Source organism: Silene latifolia, chromosome 9, assembly GCF_048544455.1.
Source record: "Silene latifolia isolate original U9 population chromosome 9, ASM4854445v1, whole genome shotgun sequence".
NCBI lineage: Eukaryota > Viridiplantae > Streptophyta > Magnoliopsida > Caryophyllales > Caryophyllaceae > Silene > Silene latifolia.
In genome coordinates this window covers 197,697,172-197,719,747 of record NC_133534.1, presented here as the reverse complement: position 1 = coordinate 197,719,747, position 22,576 = coordinate 197,697,172, and the positions used below count along the sequence as shown (strand labels likewise).

Here is a 22,576-nt window from a genome sequence, read left to right as displayed (position 1 = left end):
AATCAAAGTCGAAAAACTCGACTTAATAAGGGATTTCCAACCCTAATCCTAATTAACCTCATAAAAATGCGAAATTAGTGAAATTAAAACGCAAAAAGGTGTAGGAGATACTTACTTGATGAAAATAAACCTACAAATTACAATTAATCTTCAAACAACAAGCAAAAATGGCGATTTTTTTTGAAAAAAACCGCAAACCCAAAAATCCTCAATAGACCGAGTAAAATAGCACAAATCAAGGGGAAAACAGAGGTCTTTGAATGATTAATTAACAAGTAGCAAATTGTAGGTGACGGATTTGGTAAATGGGCAAGAAATAGAAGGGATTTGGGGATGTTTTTGATCGCAAAATAGGAAGGTTAGTCGAAAAATTGGGGAAGAATGAAATAACAAGGAAAAAAAAGGAAGTTAAAGAAAACTCCCTCGTGTCTTTTCCCATTTCACTTGATCGAGTGGTTTAGAACTTCACGATCGAGCACTTTAATAATCCATCTTCTCGATCGAGTAAATATTTACTCGATCGAGAACTCCCCATTTCTGCTTTACTCGATCGACTGATTTTGCTTTACTCGATCGAACAGAATCCACTCGATCGAGTACAAAAAGTACTCGATCGAGCTCTTTTTCTCGTATGAGCTCCTTAATTCGTCATTCTTCCTTTATATTTGCGTAAAATTCCTCAAACCTGCATAAAAACACTTGCAAAAATAACCCAAAATACCAAATACGCAAAGTAATAGTCTATAGTCTCTATCTACTATAAAAATTATCTAAATTCTAATTTGTTCTAATTAAAAGCATTTCCTCGCTCACTTCCCAGAGCAATTCAGTAGCCCCTCGGAGGGCTCCTTACTGGAGGACGTCACCTCAGCAACATTGATCGTCCAATTCAGTTCCATGAGCTTGAACTTGAATCATTCGGAGGAGAATAGTTCACATCCACATATGCTCGAACTTTTCTCACCTTTGCTCTTTTATCACCGGCTCTAGCATCGTCACTCCCAATTTGATTGACATTAATTGCACAATGCCCTTTGACAGCTTCTTCATTGTTTTCATTTGTACCTGCAGCAAGGAAAACAGACGAACTTTCCTCCTTTTTGCTCTCAACCTGAGGCGGAGGGGTCACAATAGCAGCACAATGCTCTAAATTTTCATTTGGAGTGTCAATAAGAGGGTCAATAGAAGAGAGGGCATGGCAAGGCTGAGCTTGCATGGGAGCCCTCCGGAACTTAGACTGATGGAATATCAGCTCCTCGTCTCCTACCTGAAAATTCAACGTCTTACCCTCGACGTCTATCACTGCACGGGCAGTAGACAAAAATGGTCTCCCTAAAATAATAGGGGTATGTGCATCTTCGGGGATGTCTAATACAACGAAGTCAACGGAAATAAAGAACCTCCCGATCTTAACAGGTACGTCTTCTATTACACCTAGTGGCCGTGATATGCTACGGTCGGCCATCTGAACAGTCATGTTGGTGCAATTAAACTTTGTCAAACCAAGTCTCTTAGCCAGAGACAACGGTAAGACACTCACGCTAGCGCCAAGATCGCATAACACGTTATCAATCAAATGGGTACCAATATGACACGGAATCGAAAAACTGCCCGGGTCGGACTGTTTTGGAGGTAACTGATTCTGAACTAGGGCCGTCCCCACCTCAGTCAAGGCTACCGTCTCATTATCACTAATATGCCTCTTACGTGTTAAAATTTCCTTCATAAATTTAAGGTAAGAGGGTACCTGTGTCAGCAGTTCGGCGAATGGTACAGTGACCTGTAAGCTTCTCAAGATTTCGGCAAATTTGCCGAATTGTTGAGTAGTTTTAGTACTCTGAAGACGCCTCGGGAAGGGAACCGTGATGGGTATCTCGAGTCCCTTGTTTCTCTCTTCCAATGTGTCAGCCGGATCAAGCTTTGTATCCTTTGGACGCTTCTTTCCTCTCGAACGAGGTCTTTCAGGCGATTTCTCACTTAATCGAGCATAGCAGGCTCTCGTTCACGCTGCCCATCTTCCCTACTACTCGATCGACCAAAATTTCCATTCGATCGAGTAGTTTCTGCAACAGCATCACTCGATCGAGTAGAAAATTCACTCGATCGAGCAGTTGTAATTTCCCGTTCACTCGATCGAGTAGAAATTCCACTCGATCGAGTACTTTCTTCAGCAAATCTACTCGATCGACCTCCAGAAACTAGTCGATCGAGTACCTTCTTAGCCGTCAGCTCATTTCCTTTGACAGAAAATTGTTCATCAGCTATTATTTCCTTCCTCGGGTCTGATTTCAACACTTTCGGTCCCTCATATGAACGACCGCTTCTCAAATTGATTAAATTTAACGTCTCATGTGGATTTTTGTCAGTTTGTGATGGTAAATGACCCGGCTTCCTTGCAGATTGGTTCGCGGCTAATTGGGCAACTTGAGTTTCAAGTGCCTTGATGGATGCATCTTTCTGTTGATCACTCAACTGCCACTGCTTTGTAAAAGATTGCAGCATAGTCTTTAGCTCACCAATCTCACTCACCCCTCCAGAAGATGATGCTTCATGATTGGGAGGAGGGGAGGAAGGAGGCTTCTGAAAGCCTTGTTCATTCTTATGTGGAGGAACATACGGCTGCTGTTGGTGCGGAGGAGGGGTAGGATTGAGCACATTTTGACTAGTCCACCTCAAATTTGGAAGGACTGCCCCTTGGTTGTTGTAATAAAAACCCCCTCCTTGCCTATATTGTTGAAAGGCAAGGACTTGTTCCTTCTCCGTAAGACAGCCAACAGCAGTGTGACGGTCATTGCTCCCACACCTCTTACATGTGACGGTCTCCCCTCTAGTAAGTACATGGACCGTCTGAGGCTCCCCACTAGAGTGTAACTCCAACTTGTCAAATCTAGCATTCATGGCTTCTAGCTGAGCCACAACCTGCTTATCAACTGCATGAACTGTTCTAATACCATCCCTCGGGTTTCCATACTCAGCACTGTGATTCGCCATCTCTTCAATAAGGGCCCATCCCTTATCATCATCGGTATTTTCCTGGAATCTCCCATTAGATGACGCATCAAGTATGGCTCTGTGGTCATCGTACAGCCCATTGTAGAACTGGTTAGATATAAACCATGGGTCAAAACCATGGTGAGGAATAGACCTCACCAATTTCTTGAATCGGGACCATGCCTCATATAAAGTCTCATCGGGAGCCTGCTTGAAACTGGTAATCTTGGCCCTCAGCTGATTGGTGCGCTGTGGAGGGAAATATCTCTTGTAAAAGGCAAGAGCAAGAGAATCCCAATCTGTAACCCCTGCAGCTGTGCGGTCCAGATCAGTCAGCCACTCCCTGGATGAGTCAGTCAAAGAAAAAGGGAACAAAACCTCCTTAATCTTGTCTTGAGTTACCCCCTTAGTGGCGGGGATAGTAGAACAGTAGTCTGTGAAGACCTCCATGTGCTTTCTCGGGTCTTCTCCTGCCACACCTTTATAAAGATTTCTTTCCACCGGATTGATGTAAGAAGGACAGATGTCGAATGTATTCCCATCCTCAGTCTGGAGATTGAAACCCTTTGGAATTGAGGATGCTTTAGGCACCGAGTGACTAGAAAGTTTCGGCATCTTTACTTGTTGATCGACAAAAATAGGAATGTCTTCTGCGAAAAGAGAATGATGTAGCTCTGGCTCTAAAGTACTCAAGTCTTCCTTTCGTGATTTTCTCTGCAGTCAGAGTCTATGCCTGAATAGTCTCTCTGGCTCTGAATCAGCTGAAACTAATTCAAACCTGTCTGACCTGGGCATAAACAACACTGAAAGAAAATAAGTAAGAACTGCCTCAAGGAATAAAAATTCCCTGAGACGGATAAAATAAACGAAACAAAGACAGATAGGGCAATGGCCTCCCCGGCAACGGCGCCAAAATTTGATACGTCTGTCGTATACCTATCAAAAATAAACTAACTAAACTAACTATATAGCTAGGGAAGTCAGGTCGATCTCCTCAGGGAGGCAAGATATCTGTAGAAGTCCGTCTATTTGGTCACAAATGGGGGGGGGGGGGGGTGTTTGAATTGGTTTCTAAACTAAAAGGTTTAAAGGAAAGAGAAATAAAGAAAGAGCAATAAAGGCAAAAAAATAAGTTTAAACTATCAAATAGAGAAGGGACATGTCAGGATTTCGGTTCACTACGGTAGTCCAGTGACTCAACTGTAAACAACTCAGACGAATTAATGCAAGACGGATGTGGAAAGGTCCTTTCGGTCCACTTTCTATCCTAAATTACCACTAACTTAACTTTCATCCTCGTCAGGGTAGTCTACTGTTCATAGCATGCCTATTTAGTCCAATATTTCGATCCAGGATTAATTTTAGCCAGATTAAAAGGGTGACTCAGAAGCGTGCACTCAACTAAGTCGGTAAATACAATTAAATTGCTATGGTGACAGAATCTCACAATTAATTCATCTAACCTGTTTACTACATCGTCACATTTCTACCGTAGATCCCCTAATCCCAACATGAAAGAAGTTTAGCTACTCATATTGCTATTAATACTATCAAAACTAACAGCAGATAAATAACCAGCATTCAACATATTAAAACAATGATTAAATTGCATCAAAAGTAAATTAGGGCAAAAAGTAAATAAAGCAAGACGAAGAATTAAAGCAAATGAAATGAAGTTTATTATAAAGAAAGGAGAAAGAGATTACAATCGTGCGAATCCGGCGTAAAGAACAATCAAATCCGAGCGAAATAAATCCCAAAATAAAGTTACAGTGAAAGAGAAAATAGTACGCAGTCTTTGTTGTGTAGAATAGATAAAAGCTAAGTAGTGAATAAAATCTGATACTAATGACCTAGCTAATACGTGCTTAAATAGGAAAATAACTAAGTCCATAAGCTAAAATAAACTCACGGGCTAATTAAAGCCCACGCCAGCAGAAACCACTCGATCGAGTGGAATAAAACCACTCGATCGAGCAAAACTCCATAAAATCTACTCGATCGAGTAGAATAGTCACTCGATCGAGTAACTCTCTTTTCGGCACTTCTGGATCGATTAGAAAACTACTTGATCGACCAACCAAGACTATCAAAACCATTCGATCGAGCAGTAAAACCACTCGATCGAGTCTTCTGTCTTCAAATCGGCTCAAGTTCATGCCCGACTGCCTTGTAAAACGTGCCTTCACACATTCCAATGCAGTATCTCACTCTGGAAAGTCCCGTCTCCTCTAAATGCATGCAAAAAAAAGGATAGAAAATGGTACGATTCCACTACTTTCGCGTTCATTTCTACAAAATGGACAAAACGAACCAAAATAGCCAATTCGGGGCATAATGCGATATAAATAGTACAAAAATGCATGGAAATACGTGCTAAAATAGGCTAAAAAGACTATATAAAATGCACGTATCAATACCCCCTCTAACCAAGCTACAAGAAAAGAAAATTACGATGCTTAGTACATGTGGAACATAATCATTTAAGGTTGGCCACGAAAATAAGGTTATATTATATTGAGGGTAAGAGCACTCTTTAGAATAAGAGAAATCTAAGAAGAAACTTAAGGAGAAACTTTTAAAGGAACATCGAGAGTTGATATAACAGTCCCAACGGGGTTAAAAAGAAATTGAGTAACAAAAATATTTTGATGATGATAAAAAAGAGCACATTAAACTAATTGTCAGAATCGTTTCAAGAGACAATGACAATAATAAAGATATGAAACATATGGTTGAGGTGGGGAGGAGAGGTCCAAAAAGAAGGGATCTAAGAGGCTTAAGGGTGTACTGCATGATTGCATCTATATTAGTCATTTATCATACTTTAGATTCAAACATCAAAATATAGAAGACGTGTACATGTTGTATGTAACACATGCAATGTTAAACAAATTAAAATACAAATGGATTGTCATTTTTTGTTTTGTTTTACCAATTAAACTTTCAAAACTACTATTTAAAGGGAAAAAATGTATAATCCAATAAGTGTTGATAAGTTTAGCAATAACTACTGTCTAAGTAATAATTATTGTTAATCAAATATGTTAGCATTAAAATTGATCTACAGTCCCTTTACACAATAAAGGCTAAAACGTCATTACACATTTTACATTTCGACAATTATTTTAGAATCCGTGCGCACGGGCATCATACTAGTAAAGATAATATTGTTTGGTCATTTCTTATCTAATTGAACCTCCAAGTTAAAAGAGATAATAGTAAAAAAGACGTGAAGGGTAGTAAAAACCAACAAAAACCTAAACCACGAAAGACAAAAGCAAATTAAATGATATTATTGCGGGGCAAGAAGAAAAAAAAAAGTTTAAGAAAGATGAACAAACACTACAAAAACAGAGAAGCAATGAAAACAAAGTTTAAAGGAAAGGAAAAAAGAAGTAATCCGCAACAATGATCGTTATGGTGTGGCCGCCACATGATCAAGTCTCAGAGTTTTTTTAGAAGATTGATCATGACCTGACGAGGTTGAATCCGGGCACTTAGTGGCTCCGCTTTCTTCAAGTCAAAGCTGTCAAGTAGACTCATATCTACGAACTTCTCATCAACCCTGTCCCAATCAAGACATTGGATTAAAGTAGCAAGCATCATACCCATGACCCGAAATGCCAAACTTTCACCCGGGCAGCTTCTACGACCCGACCCAAATGGCATCATCTTATACCCAACCTTATACCCTTCCACTCCTTCAAATCTCTCTGGTCTAAAACTTTCCGGATTATCCCAAATCTTAGGATCCTTTTGTATGGCATAAATGTTGATTAATAGATATGTGCCTCGCAAAATACGATACCCTCCAACAACACAATCTTTTGACGACTCATGCGGAAACATAAACGGGAGAGGTGGATACATTCTCAGTGTTTCCTTTAGTATGCAGCCGATATATGGCAGGTGATTCAAGTCGGTTTCGTCAACAAATCTATCGTAGCCGACATGGTTATCTATCTCAGTTTGCACTTTTTTCAATACTTCCGGATGGTTTAGCAGAAGCGACAGTGCCCATTCCATTGTGTTAGTTGTTGTTTCTGACGATCCTATGAATAGATCCTGTCGAGTTTAAAGGAAAAAAAAATTTATTCATAATTAAGATTATATACCCAATCAGTTTATTTTAAATTTAAGATTTCTATATAAAGTTATACAACTTGAAGAGCTAGTATCTTGTAATATACTCCGGCTTGACTAGGCCGACCCGGAACAGGCCTGAGATAAGGATCGGGTCGTGCTGGGCCTGGTGGACGTGAACCCGAAACTGGGCTGAGGTAGGGTCAAGGGTGTTGAGAATGCTCCAAAATTAGTTTTAGTTATTCTCCTATTATTTAGTTAATTAGGGTCTAATATGATTCCTATTAATATGGCATTAAGATAGTAGTGGTCAAAGTAATTGTTAACAACAAAGTGTTAACTAATGGCAGTCGATGCAAGACGTGGGTTTGCCCACTAGTTTAGGATATTTAGTTAAAGTTGTAAAGCCTATAAAAGGCTATTAATGTATTCGTTAATAAATGAGTTCATTTACCAGTAAAACGTCTCCATATGATTTTACTCTCCTCTCATTTTTAGTCTATCATGTGGTATCAGAGTTATCTTGAGTCGAGAAGGTAGACATGATTATCACCTCCCGCTCAAGTAGCCAGGTTCGATTCCCGAAATGGGGCGATCACAAAAAACAAATGGTGAGAGCAAAAGAAAAAAAACATCTTTTTTTTGTTTGAGTTACAAGCGAGCCATACAGCCCTTGTACCGATTTATTTCCGCATTGAAAAAATTTTAAGAGAGATGAGAGTGAATTGTTTGAGTAAAAAAATTTCAAAAAAGAAAAAAATGGTGAGAAGTGCACCATAATTGAGAGGTAGAGAGAAGTGCTCTATCAAGTTTTTGTCGAGAGAAATGTTCTATCAATTGAAAGAAGGGTAGAGAGAAGTGCTCTATCAGAAAAGGTGGAGAGAAAGTGCTCCAAATGAGAGTTGATTATGATGTGCATCAACAAGAAGGTGACCAGAAGTGCGTCACAGAGTGAAGACAAGGGCTTCACTAAGTTAGATGGAGAAAAGTCTATTTGATCGAGCAATTTACGTTTTATGGATTCCAAGTAAGGAGACTCGGTTTATGTCTCGAAAGGAGACTATATTTAATGTTGGGCGTGGAGCCCAACATGTGCGGGTTCAAGAAGGATCGCATACCGTTTGAGGATAGATTGCTCATCAATAAACATAGAAGGTGCAAATGACAAGATGGTCACGTTGAAGTGTCACAAGGTAAAAAGGCATGCTTTACAAATAAACGATTTGAAAGTACAGCTAGTTTTGCTTGTGATGGGCTAATCCCGTCAAAAGCTTGTGACCTCTCACAAAAAGGGAGAGGAGACAAGGTGGGGCACCCCCATTTGCTTCCCACTCACCTCTCAATGGGTATTTTTTCAGAGGAAACGGTATCCATCACAAGCTTGTGACGGATACCGCCGTCACAAATGAGAATTTGTGTTGAAAGTATTAAAAGGAGGTCAGGCCGTCGTAAGGAAGCAAAGTCAAATGGCAGAAGATCTTAAGGCAAGCTCTTCAACAGATTTTTGGCAGGAGGCTCTTCAATAGTCTCGTAAAAGATAGGAGAAGATACATAAGCATGTTGGCATAAGAGAATCAGACAATAGCAAAAATCTCAAAGGTCGGAGTCTAGAGATATGGTAACTCAAGCCAGTTTGAGCGTGTTAAATTTGTTGAAGATGGGTAAGCAAAATCCCAATTGATCAAGATAAATGGATGGTACCGAAATGAGGTAACCGGAGTATTCATCCTACAAGCATGGGTGAAGATCAAAAAAAGCTTTTATTAGAACTTGAAGTTTCTTAAGGGTTTTTTGTTACGGCGAAGGACGTAACGAGTCTAGTAACGGGTATGGTTCGGCAAGGCAAGAAGTCGAACGTGAATCCAGCTAATTTTGGATCAAGGGGTGTGTTGAGAATCCTCCAAAATTAGTTTTAGTTATTCTCCTATTATTTAGTTAATTAGAGTCTAATATGATTCATATTAATATGGCATTAAGATAGTAGTGGTCAAAGTAATTGTTAACAACAAAGTGTTAGCTAATGGCAGTTGATGCAAGACGTGGGTTTGCCCCACTAGTTTAGGATATTTAGTTAAAGTTGTAAGCCTATAAAAGGCTAGTAATGTATTCGTTAATAATTGAGTTCGTTTACTAGTAAAACGTCTCCATATGATTTCACTCTCGTCTCATTTTTAGTCTATCAAAGGGGCGGGTCCACGGCAAGCTTAGAGCAAGTCGAGAACAGGCCGGATTATTTTAGACCCAGACCCAACTCTATTTTATGGCGTCTCTCGCGGATTTCACACAGGCCTGAGAGTCGGGCCCGTTCAACCCTTGATTTGACCAGCCGTAATACATACCATGGATTGTTTAAAATACAAATCGAATTCATTATTAATTAATGAGGTCAATGGCCAAATACTAGATGAGGAAAAAATGTAGAGGTGTACGCGGCACAGGTTGGGCTGACCTGGAGGTGGGCCGGGTTCTCCTGGTCAGGCACTTAACCGGGTTGTTGGAGGTGGGGGGGCGTGGTCGGGCCGAGCTAGCTGTTGGTGTGACCCGTGTCAGGCCGGCCCATGGCTGGGAGAGGGCGGGGCTGGGCCAAGACGGGTCGGGTTTGATATGACAAGCTCGGGCCCGGCTAGGGGTAAGAGGTGGGTCAAGCAGGCCACAGGGTCAGAAGAGGCTCGTGTAGTGGGTCAGGTCGGGCTGACCCGTTACTTTGGCCACCTCTTGGAAAAATGCATGGCTCAACTTGGAAATAAATCTTCTCTATTTTAGTCTCACTTTTCTATTAAAGATTCCTCGTTTTGTTTCCCGTTAAAAAAGTTACTTAATCCCCCTACTACTAAGAGAATAAAAATTCTCTTAATTTCCCTCCAAAAAGCATCTACCTAAATTAGGAAATAAGTATTATAAAATTATTTTTTCAATAAATATGTTTTAATAATTATAACTCTAATCTTTTTATTAAATTCATAATTATTATTTTTTCATTAAAATTAAATAAATTTAGTATTAAATTATAAATTAAAAGTTGTTAAATTTTTCAATAATGCAATAATTATTATTTTAGAGAATCACTTGACATTCCCTTTTTATTAAAAAAAAATCTCAAACTTTTTCCGCCTACGTTGCTAACTACTACTTACAGTACTTAGTATATATCTCTATATTTCTCTAATTAACTACTCTCCTAATTCATTTTAATGATATTCTGATTTTGTACATAATAAAAGTACCCATAAATATATGCTGTATAATTGAAAATAGAAAAATCCTAATAGTTTAAATGTTAATTTTTCTTACATTTCCATCTAGAAAAACCGTGCTATAGCACGGGAGCTACACTAGTTTGACTTTAAAAGAACAAATAAACTTATAAAAATATCCATGGTAATGTGTTTTGGTGGTAATGAGGTTAACTTTTTAACCCATTGTCCATCTTTTTTTTTTTTAACATTTCTTAGTGGTTCCTTAAATTTGGGGGAAAAGCGCTTTTCTAAAAGGTGGTCCCCGGGTGTAACCAAGCCGATTTGAGCTCCAGCTCTAGAGGGCTCATAATCAGCTCGGAAACTTGAGCTTGAGCTCGGAATCAGCTCGGAATTTTCCGAGCATAAAAAATCAAAGCTCGGAATCAGCTCGGATTAGGCTCGAGCCCAACTCAACCTCTGCTCAATCAGTATATTCTTTGCTTTCTTCAAACTTTAAATCAAATTAAAAATAAAAATATTTAAGAAAAATAAAAAGTACTTATCAAAAATAGCAAATTTATATTATAAATGCTAAAATAACATTTTATTAAGAATAAAAACAGTTGCAAAATGCCAAAATAAACACTAATAAAAAATAAAATGAGCCTAAACGAGCTTCCGATTCCGAGCTTTACTAAGCTCGAAATCGGCTCAGATATGGCCCACATGGGCTTGAAATCGCCTCAGAATCAGTTTTGATCGATTTCGAGCCGAGCTTTAACTGAGCTGATTCTAAGAGCTAGTGGCCCCAACTCATACTTGCCTCAATTTATTATAATTCATGTACATTTTATTTATTTAGCCCCACCAGTCCACCACATAGTTTATACAATTTGATTTCATTTAGCATTAAAAAGATTTCACATAATCATCCACCCTACTACTAAGATAATAAAAATTCTCTTCTCTTAGTTTTCCCTCCAAAAAGCATCTAGCTAAATAAGGTAATAAATAAAATTTTCTTTCATTACATTATTATCTTTTCAATGAATATATTTTTATAAATAAACTCTAATTTTTTAAATAAATTCATAATTATGATTTTTTCCTTAAAATAAAATAAAATTAATATTAAACTCTAAAGTATAAGTTGCTAAATTTTTCAGTAATGCAATAATTACTACTGTAGAGAATAACTTGACACATGCTTACTATTAACTTCGTGACAAAAAAAATTGATCATGAAGAGTTGGGCTTCTTGTTGTAAACCAGTTCATGAGGGTGGGTTCAATATAAAGGAAGTGCTGGCTTGGAATAAATGTCTTATAAGCAAGTGGATCTGGGAAATTGATCAGCATTCTGAGAGTTTTTGGACTTCTTGGAACTATCTATATAACATCAAGGCTGGTAATTTTTGGACAATGACATCCAAGAACTACCACTCTGAAAGTTGGAAGAGTCTCCTAAAGGTTAGAGATGATTTGCTTCACCAAGCTGGTACCATTGCAGCTGCTCAGAATGTGCTACAGTCATGTGTTAGAAATGGGAAATTCAGTTTGTCTTTGGCTTATGAACAACACAGAGATAAGGCTAGCACTATAAGATGGGGTAAGACAGTATGGAATCGGGCTGTTCTACCAAAGCACAGTGTAATTGTGACTCTGGCATTGCAGGGGAAGTTGGCTACTGTTGATCATTTAAACAAGAAGGGTATGATGATAGTCAACAGATGTGTTTTTTGCAAAGCGGCATCAGAAAGTCACCGTCATTTATTCTTTAAATGTCCATATTCTGCATCATTGTGGCAAAGTCTAATGCTATGGATGAAAGTATTGGGTGGAACCAACTCATTGAAGCAAGAAATTGCTTGGATTTCTAACAGGCATGCTCGAAGGCATTAAAAAACCAGCTGGTATTTGGGTTGTATACATACCTTGGTGTATAGTATATGGGAAGAAAGGAACTCCAGAATTTTTCGAGGCTTGGAACGTGATGTTGATTCACTGCTAAGACGAGTCCAGTATATTGTTTGTGTCCGTTTATTTCATGTTTCAACTGTAAGTGAGGAAAAAGAGATCCTAGATTACTTAAATGCTTAGATAGATATCTAAGTTATTGGCTATCTTTGTAAGAATTTGCCTCATTATTCCCTTTATGGATGATACAAGGCTTGCTATTCTTGCAAAAAAAAAAAAAAACCTTCGTGACAAAAAACACACTAAAAAAAATTCACAACTTCAATAAAAATTTTTTATTAGTTTTCTATTTAAATTTTTTTGTTTCATATCAAAATACAATGGAGTGAACTGATAAATATTAATGAGGTGCAAATTTAAAAAGTATAAATCGTCCTATATACTATACAACTTATCTAAAGTTTTTCCCCAAAGTGCTCAAACTTATATATGGAAACAAATTAGATTTTCATTTATTAAACTAATTTTCCATTTAAAATAATCTATACATTTTTGTATCTCCTATTATTAACTTCGTGACGAAAAAAGAATTTTTTTTAAATAATTTGATGTAGTTAAAATATTTTCATAACAAACACAATTTATGGAATTATTCAATTTTTTTGATTAATTTTAATATTAGAAGTATTTTTTATAAATATTTGTGAGATATAAATCTAAAATCTATAACTAATACACTAAAAATTAAAAGACCTATATTTACCGCGCATTTGCGCGGGATCTACACTAGTACGAGTAGTATTTAAATAAAACACTTGCCCAGATGCTTCTTCTGTGCTAGATTAATATACTACAATAATAACTAGATTTAAGTAATTTTATCACTGTAAAAAAAAGTACAAATGCATAGTGTAACGGTAGTTATATACTATGTAAAAGAAATGCAAGTCATATTAATTAATTTCAAATGAAACTAAAAAAGAATTATTAGAAAATTCTGAAATAAATATTTACAGAAATTATTTGTATGGAAGATTTCATTGCATTAATATAATAACTAAATCGGAAAAAATTGAAAAATCCAAAAGAACATAATTGAGCCATCTACATAGTATAAAAGCTGAGTTTCTTAAAGAGTTCTCATTGGTTGTTGAGTTTCAACATGTGGGTCCCCTATATTTTCTATTCTATTTAATTACCCTCTCTCCTAAACCCAAATCCTCTTATTTTTATCTCATATTCCTATTTTAACTACTTATATTAAAACATAAGTTAAAATGTCACACTTTACAAAAAATGTTGCAATTACATACATATAACGGGTCTAACATATCAAATACCCTAAAATATAATTCTTATAAATACGGTTGTATATTATCTGATATTCGAATCTAATATTTATCAAATATTCGAATCTCCAAATTTGACAATTTATATTGTCACGGTATTAAACACTTAATCATGCTCAATTATATGTTCATGTATCTAATGATAGCGTCTGCTATTACGCCCTGTACATTTTTAGTACGGGTATAAAACTAGTATAAGAACAATCCTCTTATCCCCTTTTTTACTAATAAGAGAATAAAAATTCTCAATAGTTCTCCCTCCAAAAGGAATCTGTTTAAATATGAAAACATGCCTTTATTTTTTATTGAATTATTATCTTTTAATTAATATATAACCTATTAATCATTATAATCTTTTTTTAACTAAATTATAATCTTTTGATTAAAATAAAATAAAACTTGTATAAATCTAAAAATTCGCGTATAAAAACCTATAAATTGATAATAATGTTTGAAGGAATAAATTGATACTATTAGTTTCGTATAAAAAAAACTTACCACGTACTTAATTTATATAAAAAAAGTTATAAACTGATATTATTAATTTTGTGATAAAAAAATTATTTAAAACTAGTTGAGAAAATTTATAAATTGAAAACATTTGTTGTGTAGTAATAAATTTCATTAAAAGACACATTTTATGACTTTATGACTCAATTAAAAGACAAATTTTATGACTCAATTCTTTTGATTTTATTATAATTCATGTACAGTTTATTTATTTAGCCCCACCACATAGTTTATACAATTTGATTTCATTTAGCATTAAAAAGATTTCACATAATCGTAGTATATTTTTTCACTGTAAAAAAAGTGCAAATGCATAGTGTAACGGTAGTTATATATAATGTAAAAGAAATGCAAGTCATATTAATCAATTTCAAATTAAACTAAAAAAGAATTATTAGAAAATTCTGCAATAAATATTTACAGAAATTATTTGTATGGAAGATTTCATTGCATTAATATAATAAGTAAATCGGAAAAAATTGAAAAATCCAAAAAAAACATAATTGAGCAATATAAGAACAATCCTCTTATCCCCTTACTAATCCCCCTACTACTAAGAGAATAAAATTCTCTTAGTAGTTTCCCGTCCAAGTGCTTTCCACTATGATTGGGCCTGCCTTCTGGACTGAAAAAACCACATATCACGTTCTAAGTTGGGCCCATTACTTAAACTAATTGATTTTGCAAATATTCTACTGTGATACTTTTTCCAATCTTTAACTTTTCTAATTATACCATCATATGTTGGGCCCATTACTTAAACTAATTGATTTTTCAAAAAAAGATTTTTTTAAAAAAATTTGATGTAGTTAAAATATTTTCATAAAAAACACAATTTATGCAATTATTCAATTCTTTTAATTAATTTTAATATTAGTTGTTTTTTATAAAAATTCGCGAGATATAAATCTAAAATCTATAACTAATACACTAAAAATTAAAAAGTCTATATTTACCGCGCAAAATGCGCGGGATCTACACTAGTAAGTGAATAAAAATTCACAATAGTTTTCCCTCCAAAAGGAATCTGTTTAAATATGAAAACATTCCTTTATTTTTTATTAAATTATTATCTTTTAATTAATATAAAACCTATTAATCATTATAATTTTTTTTAACAAGATTATAATATTTTAATTAAAATAAAATTAAACTTGTATAAATCTAAAAATCCGTGTATAAAAAACCTATAAATTCATACTAATTTTTGAAGGAATAAATTGATACTATTAGATTCGTATAAAAAAAAACTTACCACGTACTTAATTTATATAAAAAAAATTATAAACTGATATTATTAATTTCGTGACAAAAAAATTATTTAAAACTAGTTGAGAAAATTTATAAATTAAAATCATTTGTTGTGTAGTAAAATATTTCATTAAAAGACACATTTTATGACCTTACTTAATTGTTTTATTTAGTGTTCCATTTTAATTTTTTATCCTTATTAAAATATGAAAATTGATATTGTGTCAATTTTAAATTTTTAAATAATATATTATAAACTAAATAATCTAGAAATACCGCGCATAGAGATGCGCGGGATCTATGCTAGTCCCCTATTTACTAAAGGAATATGTATCCTCACAAATTTTCCGTCCAAAAAGCATCTTTCTAAATAAGGTAGCTAATAACAATTATGTATACATAAACTAAGTAAGGTAACTAATAATTATATTAATTTATTTCATTAACTTATTATCTTTTCATTAAAATTAATCTTTTCATCAAATTATATATATTTTTTTTTGACTAAACTCTAATCTATAGTCTTTTAATTAAAATATTTTAATAAAAAAATTGTATCAAACTATGATTTACTAAATATTTTACTGACTATTATTTGACAATGACTTGACTCATAGTATGTATAAAATAAAATTATAAACCGTTTTAATTACTTTCGAGACAAAAAATTGAGAAAATTTATAAATTGGAACCATTAGCTTTGCGGTATAAAAACATATTATTTACAAAAATACATTTCAACATGCTACTCAATTCTTTTAATTAATTTTCAGTTTCAACATTTTATTTCTCGAAGCAAAATGCAATGATGAGAAAAATGAATAACTAATGAGATACCACTATTATATATCTAATTTAGTAGAAATAAAAAAAACTTTATAAACTGTGCATCCATGCGCGGGATCTATACCAGTTATATACTAAAAGATTAACACATCTCCAAATTCTCCCGCTTAAATTTCCCGCTTAAGTGATATTTTACTGGACAATATTTATCTCCTAATTATTTGTTGTCACTAACCATATTTACTATTGAACAATTTTTATCTCCTAATTAATTTTATAACATAAATCATTGTTTAACATCATTCATTGTTTGACTTTTACATAACTAAGGCTCTAATAAAATATCTTCTTGGAATTATATATGCAAATCTTTTACCCTTTTTAAAATTGAGGTAAACTGCATTAGTTTAACTAATTGTCAAATTTTCTAACATTTTTATGTAAAATATGCATTCGCACGAAAGCTACACTAGTTATTGTAAACAATTAGTCAACTTAAAAAAAAGTCCATATAGAAGTCGAAAAAAATCAACTTAATAAAATATCCACAAATGAAAACACCAAAACTTATGAAATTAAAACACGAAAAAAATCGAATAAATTACTTTTAATAACAGATAAATAAATAAAGTACAAAAGTTAATCTTTCATGCAAACATTTAGGTTCTACATAGAGCTCTTCATTTTGAATCGGCAAAAATAATTAGCCATCTAACGAGTTATATATACAAGCACATGTTTTAAAATTTTTGTTGTTGTACTTGTATAGCACATAGCATCCATCTTCAAAATCCAATCATACAATAAATATATGAAGACTTGATAATTGAAAATTATCAATAACAAACTTGAACCAAATTTTAATAAAAATTGCGATATTTCATCCGGCATCCAAAATCAAAAAAAAAAAAAGTTTTGGATTTTGAAATAGGCAGAAGATAAGTAAATTGAAGGCAAAGTGATGTAGTTGAACACAATTAATCAAAACAACGGCAAAATTATAAGGGAAGCCCCAAGGGTTTTTTTTTGTATCCTAATTACCCTAGTAACCTGGTTGGTTTACAAAAAGGTCGGGTTTTTTATGGGTTTTTTTGTTAATTATGTGGCTTGATTTGGTCAACAATTTAATATGGTTATTTTGGAAAATATAATGTCGTATTGGTTATTTTGACAAATAGTTTGGAGCAAATGACTAATTTGGCAAAAGACCCGCATTTTTGCAAGGGTTTATAACCGTTGAAGTTAAAAAAAAGTTCGTTTCTTTTTCTGAGAAGTGTGTCTAAATTAAATGGAAAGAAAACTAAAAGGGTGCTAGCATGTAATAATTACATTTCTTTCATACAATTCAGTTAAAACAATCAAGACAACTAGACAGCGTTACACACCGTCACGTGTCCCCCCTGATGGCAATTGAAATTCTCTCCATTTCTTTCTCTCCATTTCCTCTCACAAATTCATTTAATAATATTTCCCTTTTACACACTATTAACCATTTATTTCTATACATAAATGTGCAACCGTTCGATATTGTCAAGATGCAATCTGAACCGTTTAAAGGAACTTGCCTCTCCATTTCTTTTTAGGAAATGGAGAGGATCTTGACTCCCTGATGGTGGGAGTGATTGGGTAATAACATAAAGTAATACTCTTGATATACATATATACGGAGTAATGAGTATTACTTTAGATACATAAAATTATTTAGAGCACGTTTATATCTCTATCTCTGTACTACTAGTCTACTACGTGTATTATTTTGTGTATATCGGTAGTTTTGTTAACATACCTTTGATTGTTTAGAAAGGTGTCTATCAGATTTCTGCAATGTACATAACCAACATTTTGTAAGACAAATAAAAAAAATGTGTGGTTGATTGTACATACCGCAACAAGACTGTGGAGCACCTGGTCCTGGTAGTAATCTGGGTCGGACTCTTGGAGCTCCAAAAGTGACTGGATTACTGGTCTCACCTTGGTGTCCACATTGTGAATCTCCATATCCTTTCTTTTGGTTCGGTGCTCCTCTAACAACTCCGTCATCATTGTATCTCTTTTCTCTTTGTACTCCTTAAACCTTTTCTCGGCACTCCGGTCTAACCACCTTAGGCATGGAATGTCGTCTCCTATGCATGGAACACTTGCGAGTGCTATAGATTCTATAACAAATTCTCGAATCTGTCTTCCCTTCTCCAAGCCGTTGTAGCTATCACCAAAAATCATCTTTGTCATCATCTTCAAGTTGGTTTCAAATATTTGTGGCTTCATCTCCACCACTTGCGATGAAGCAGCTGCATATACAACTTTTCAGAGAACGGACTTTGCATTTGATAATTAAAATAAAATATATGTCTATATACTCCCTCCGTACCACACCAAAGGTAACGTAGGGAAAAATGGAGTATTTAAGAAAAAGTGGAAAAAGTAAGGGTAAAGAGAAAAAAAATAGGTGGGGTATGTAATTGTGGGTTTAATTGTGGGTTGGTAGGTGGGGTATGTAATGGCATTTTGTGTAAATATCAAATGGGTATATGGATAACTAGGTAATGTTGTGGCCAAATAAGGAATGTTACCTTTGGTGTGGTACGTCCGTTTATAGTAAGTGTTACCTTTGGTCTGGTACGGAGGGAGTATAAAGGTAGAGTAATTAGGGAAGATGTCCTAGTCTAGCGGTTAAGAATAATGTATTATGGAGAATAGGTCATAGGTTCCAACCCCACCCCCCAATATGTAATGCCCCTAAGTGAACGCTTGTTAGATAAAAAAAAAAAGTTTTGAGTAATTACAAGCACTTACTAAAGCAGAACTATAATATTCTCTCTCTAAACTAAGTTATTTTAATACTATCTCCATCACAGTTAATAGTTATCTATTTCCATTTTGAAGTGTGTTATTCAATAGTTATCCATTTTTATTTTTTTAGTTTTTTGTGGTCACCGCCCATGTGCATGTGGGGTCCTACGTTTTGTGTGGTGCATATTTACCCAACTTTGTTTAATTTTCTTAACCTTCCTGCCAAAAGCAATAGATAATTAATAACCGAGAGGGAGGGAGGGAATAATTAAAGGATACACATTTCAACAAGTCTTGTTCACTGTTGTTGTAAATATAAAATTGCAAGGTAAATGTTCATCCAAGGGAGTAAATTTACATTTAAACCAAGAATACATCAATACTATATATTAATTCCAGAAACCAAGGGATTTCAATGTAATTAAAGAAATTTATACAAATTAAATATATTATATAGTTTTAAATCGATAGCACCGTGTGATGGACCTGATAAAGGGATCTCAATGTAAATATTATATAGTTTTGGTTAAAAGTATAATATAAAGATGCATTGATGAAGAATATTTATGGAAACTACATTAAATTAAAGTAATTAAATTTAGAAAACACAATAATATAGTGATTTTCCTTAAAATTAACATGCCACACCTATGGAATTAATTAGTATCATCATAGAATTATAAATTAAATTAAATGTAGTAAAAGTAATAGTAACAGCAACGAGATTAATAAAATTAACGGTATTAATGTGGGAGTAGTGACAGTTATAATAATGACAATGGGAGTAGTGAATGTAACAAAGAATGTAGTGAAAGTAACAGTGGTAACAATGAGAAAAAGTATGAACATTAAATAACCAATCGACTCAAGAAAATATTTTATTTATTTAAATATAGGTCGGATAAAATTAACGGGAATAATGAATTTAACAGAAAAAAATAGAGGAATTAGTAAAAGAAACAATAGTAACCACGGGAGTAGTGAACGTAATGATATTAACAAAGAATGTCGTGAAAATAATAATATTAATAGCGGGGTAGTGAACATGTCTCATAATTTGAAAATAAATTTTACATTTCATCATAATTACAAGATATGACATAGAAAATATATTACTAACAGTAATTGCGTGAGTTAGACAACTCAAATATAGTTTATTTCATTGAAAATAAAATTTAACGATAAATAGAGGTAGCCCGAGGGAAGTCGGGCACCAAACCTAGTGTATTGGAAGATTGAATCCACAAATTTGAAAAAAGGATTTGCATTTGACTTCGACTAAAGAGTCCTGATTACTTACCTAGTCGTTTGATGAGCAACCTTAGCTCATCGGCACGAATGGCGGCGAGTGACTGTAGGCGGTGAGGTGATAAGATCTCAACAGTTGCAATTTTTCTAAGGTTTTTCCAGTGAGGACTGTATGGTGCAAAATTTAGACTGGTAAAATCGTAGCCCCTATATTTCCCCATTAAGCTCCCCAATGGACGGTTACAAAAGACGATGTCATTTTTGGTTAGGCATTCCTCGGCCGCTGAGGGGGAGGAGATAATCAGGGCTGGTCGTGAGCCGAACCAGAGATAGTAAACTGGGCCATAACGTTTTGCGAGGTTTGTGAATATGTCAAAAGTGGGATTCAACAATAAATGGATGTGGCCGATAATGGGAAAACAGAGAAAAGGGGAAGGAGGTTGTTTTTGTAGTTTCCTAAATAAGTAGGCAGTAGTTACGTAAACTACTACAAGGATGGGAATGCAGGCTAAGTATGACGCAGCCCCCATGTTTATATTTCTGCGATCTGTAATGATTTACTATGTTGATAGTGTGCAAAAGAGATGAAGCACAGGCCAAGACTTTTATAGAGTCCAAATTTTATAGAGGAAAATTTTATATTGGCCGTGATAGATGTTGTCTCCAACGCAACGCAACACAACACGAGCACAAACTATTCAAAATTATGACGACTATTTCATTTTAAAATCGTTTGTTGTTAATCTAGATAAAAAAAAAAATATATAGTATCCACAACCCAATGTTATTGTCCCTCATTTATTTCAATATTGGGTTTAAAGTAGAACTGGTAAACGGGTCATTTGATTCGGTTTCGGTTCGATTTCGATTGAGTTGACGGTTGACCTTAGACTCCGTTTGGCACGACACTTCAGGTACCTTATTTGACCAAAGTAGCTTATTTGAGCAAAATTTCAGCTACCAAATTTTTTTGCAAGTGTTTTTTTTCGTTAAAATGTTAGTACATTAAGGAAAAAAAGTCACCATACATCAAGTATACTAGTGGTCCAAAAGACCCAGCCCAAGATACTCGACCCAAAACGGAAAACAACAAACAGGCCTAATATAAACAGACCCGACTCCACTCAGACAACAACAAATAGAAGAGGAACAAAATCAGGCGAAACACAACACTACTGTCACTCATCTTCTTCCTCAATCATCCCCAATTTCCTTCTTCTCATTTCTTCTCTTTTCCAGAATCTCCTTAGAAGCAGTTACGCATCCGATTAAGCAATTCTCTATCCCGTGTCCGTAATTGGACAGGTAAGTTCATGATTCTAAGGGTAACCTCTTTGATTATTAGGGTTACCAGTTTGTTGGGATGGAGTAGAGTCATTTCGTGCTTACACAAATTTCCTTGTCTCCAGATGTAGTAAATGCAAGCATTGTAGAGAGCATTGATGATCCCCTTCCTCGTTCCACTACCAGTCAGCTTCAATATCCAATCAATCGTGCCATGGTGTGGGAATTTCTCCCCAATTCGTGATCCTAGGGAGGATATAATCCTGGAGCCGTACTCACAATCGAAGAACAAGGGAGAAGAACTCTCAGATCCATACCCACAGACACCACATGTATCATCTTCAGTGATCCCTAATTTGTATAGCTTTTCCTTGGTGTTAAGACCTTTGTGAAAGTAAATCCAAGTTAAGAAACCATGCTTAGGGATAGTGTATTTAATTTGTTCTATACCAGACCCTTGTTGGAATATGTGTCCTCCGACAATAATGCGATCACAACTGTCGATCATGATGATCACATGTTTAAATCTCATTTTAAGAATACATGTGGGATGTAATATTTTACAGTCAACTGGTCCACACATATCGGTAATGATTGGCTGACTAGAGTTTGACATTACTTCGTGCGGCAGTGGTGATCGATTGATCCCCTTAGGTCATACCTATAGGGAAATACTCTTAATTGATTATTTAATTAATCGTATGCCGATACGAGTTAATTAAATTGCTTAAAATTGACGGATGATTTTGTGAGTAAAGTTAACGTGTCTTATTGTAATTCGATTAAGTTAGATACGGTCTAAGTAATCAAATTGTCTTGTTACTTAGATTAAATTATTGTTTACGAAACAATTGAAATTGAATGAATAATTTATTATAAATACAAGACGTTGTAATTTATATTTTGATAAACCGTTTTGGTACAAATAATTACGAATTACTAGTCGATTTGGTATATGACATATTTTATGAGTATGTGGTTTTTTAATATGTTAAAAATACATTACAATTTCATATGTCAAGTAACATGTCATGGTGACTAATGGATACCTATGTTTCTCGTTGATTCGATGTGTATATCTCAATACTTATCCAACATCTCATGATGTGATTGGATTCATCATAGTTCATTTTCATCCAGAATTGAAAACTCAAATACTTCTTTGTAAAAGAAAGTATTAGCTCGTCAT

The 22,576-nt window shown here is 34.6% G+C and overlaps 1 protein-coding gene across 1 annotated transcript; it reads right to left on the bottom strand.

Annotated features, from left to right (window-relative positions):
• Nucleotides 1-6,069: 6,069 nt before the first annotated feature.
• On the bottom strand, nucleotides 6,070-20,726 carry LOC141598445 (cytochrome P450 81Q32-like). The gene is made up of 3 exons (XM_074418173.1): nucleotides 20,156-20,726; nucleotides 17,950-18,353; nucleotides 6,070-7,059 (listed from the first exon to the last, which is right to left on the bottom strand). The coding sequence occupies exons 1-3, from the start codon at nucleotides 20,631-20,633 to the stop codon at nucleotides 6,439-6,441; spliced, it is 1,503 nt and encodes a 500-aa protein (XP_074274274.1). The 5' UTR covers nucleotides 20,634-20,726; the 3' UTR covers nucleotides 6,070-6,438.
• Between the last annotated feature and the right edge of the window lie 1,850 nt (nucleotides 20,727-22,576).

Bases quoted from the DNA above. Each gene is read 5' to 3' on its own strand.
- LOC141598445 (XM_074418173.1), bottom strand. From the start codon at position 20,633: ATGGGGGCTGCGTCATACTTAGCCTGCATTCCCATCCTTGTAGTAGTT. The intron at 18,354-20,155 runs GTAAGTAATCAG...TTGTATATGCAG, and splicing joins GTTGCTCATCAAACGACTAG to CTGCTTCATCGCAAGTGGTG. The intron at 7,060-17,949 runs GTATGTACAATC...TAAACTCGACAG, and splicing joins TGCTCCACAGTCTTGTTGCG to GATCTATTCATAGGATCGTC.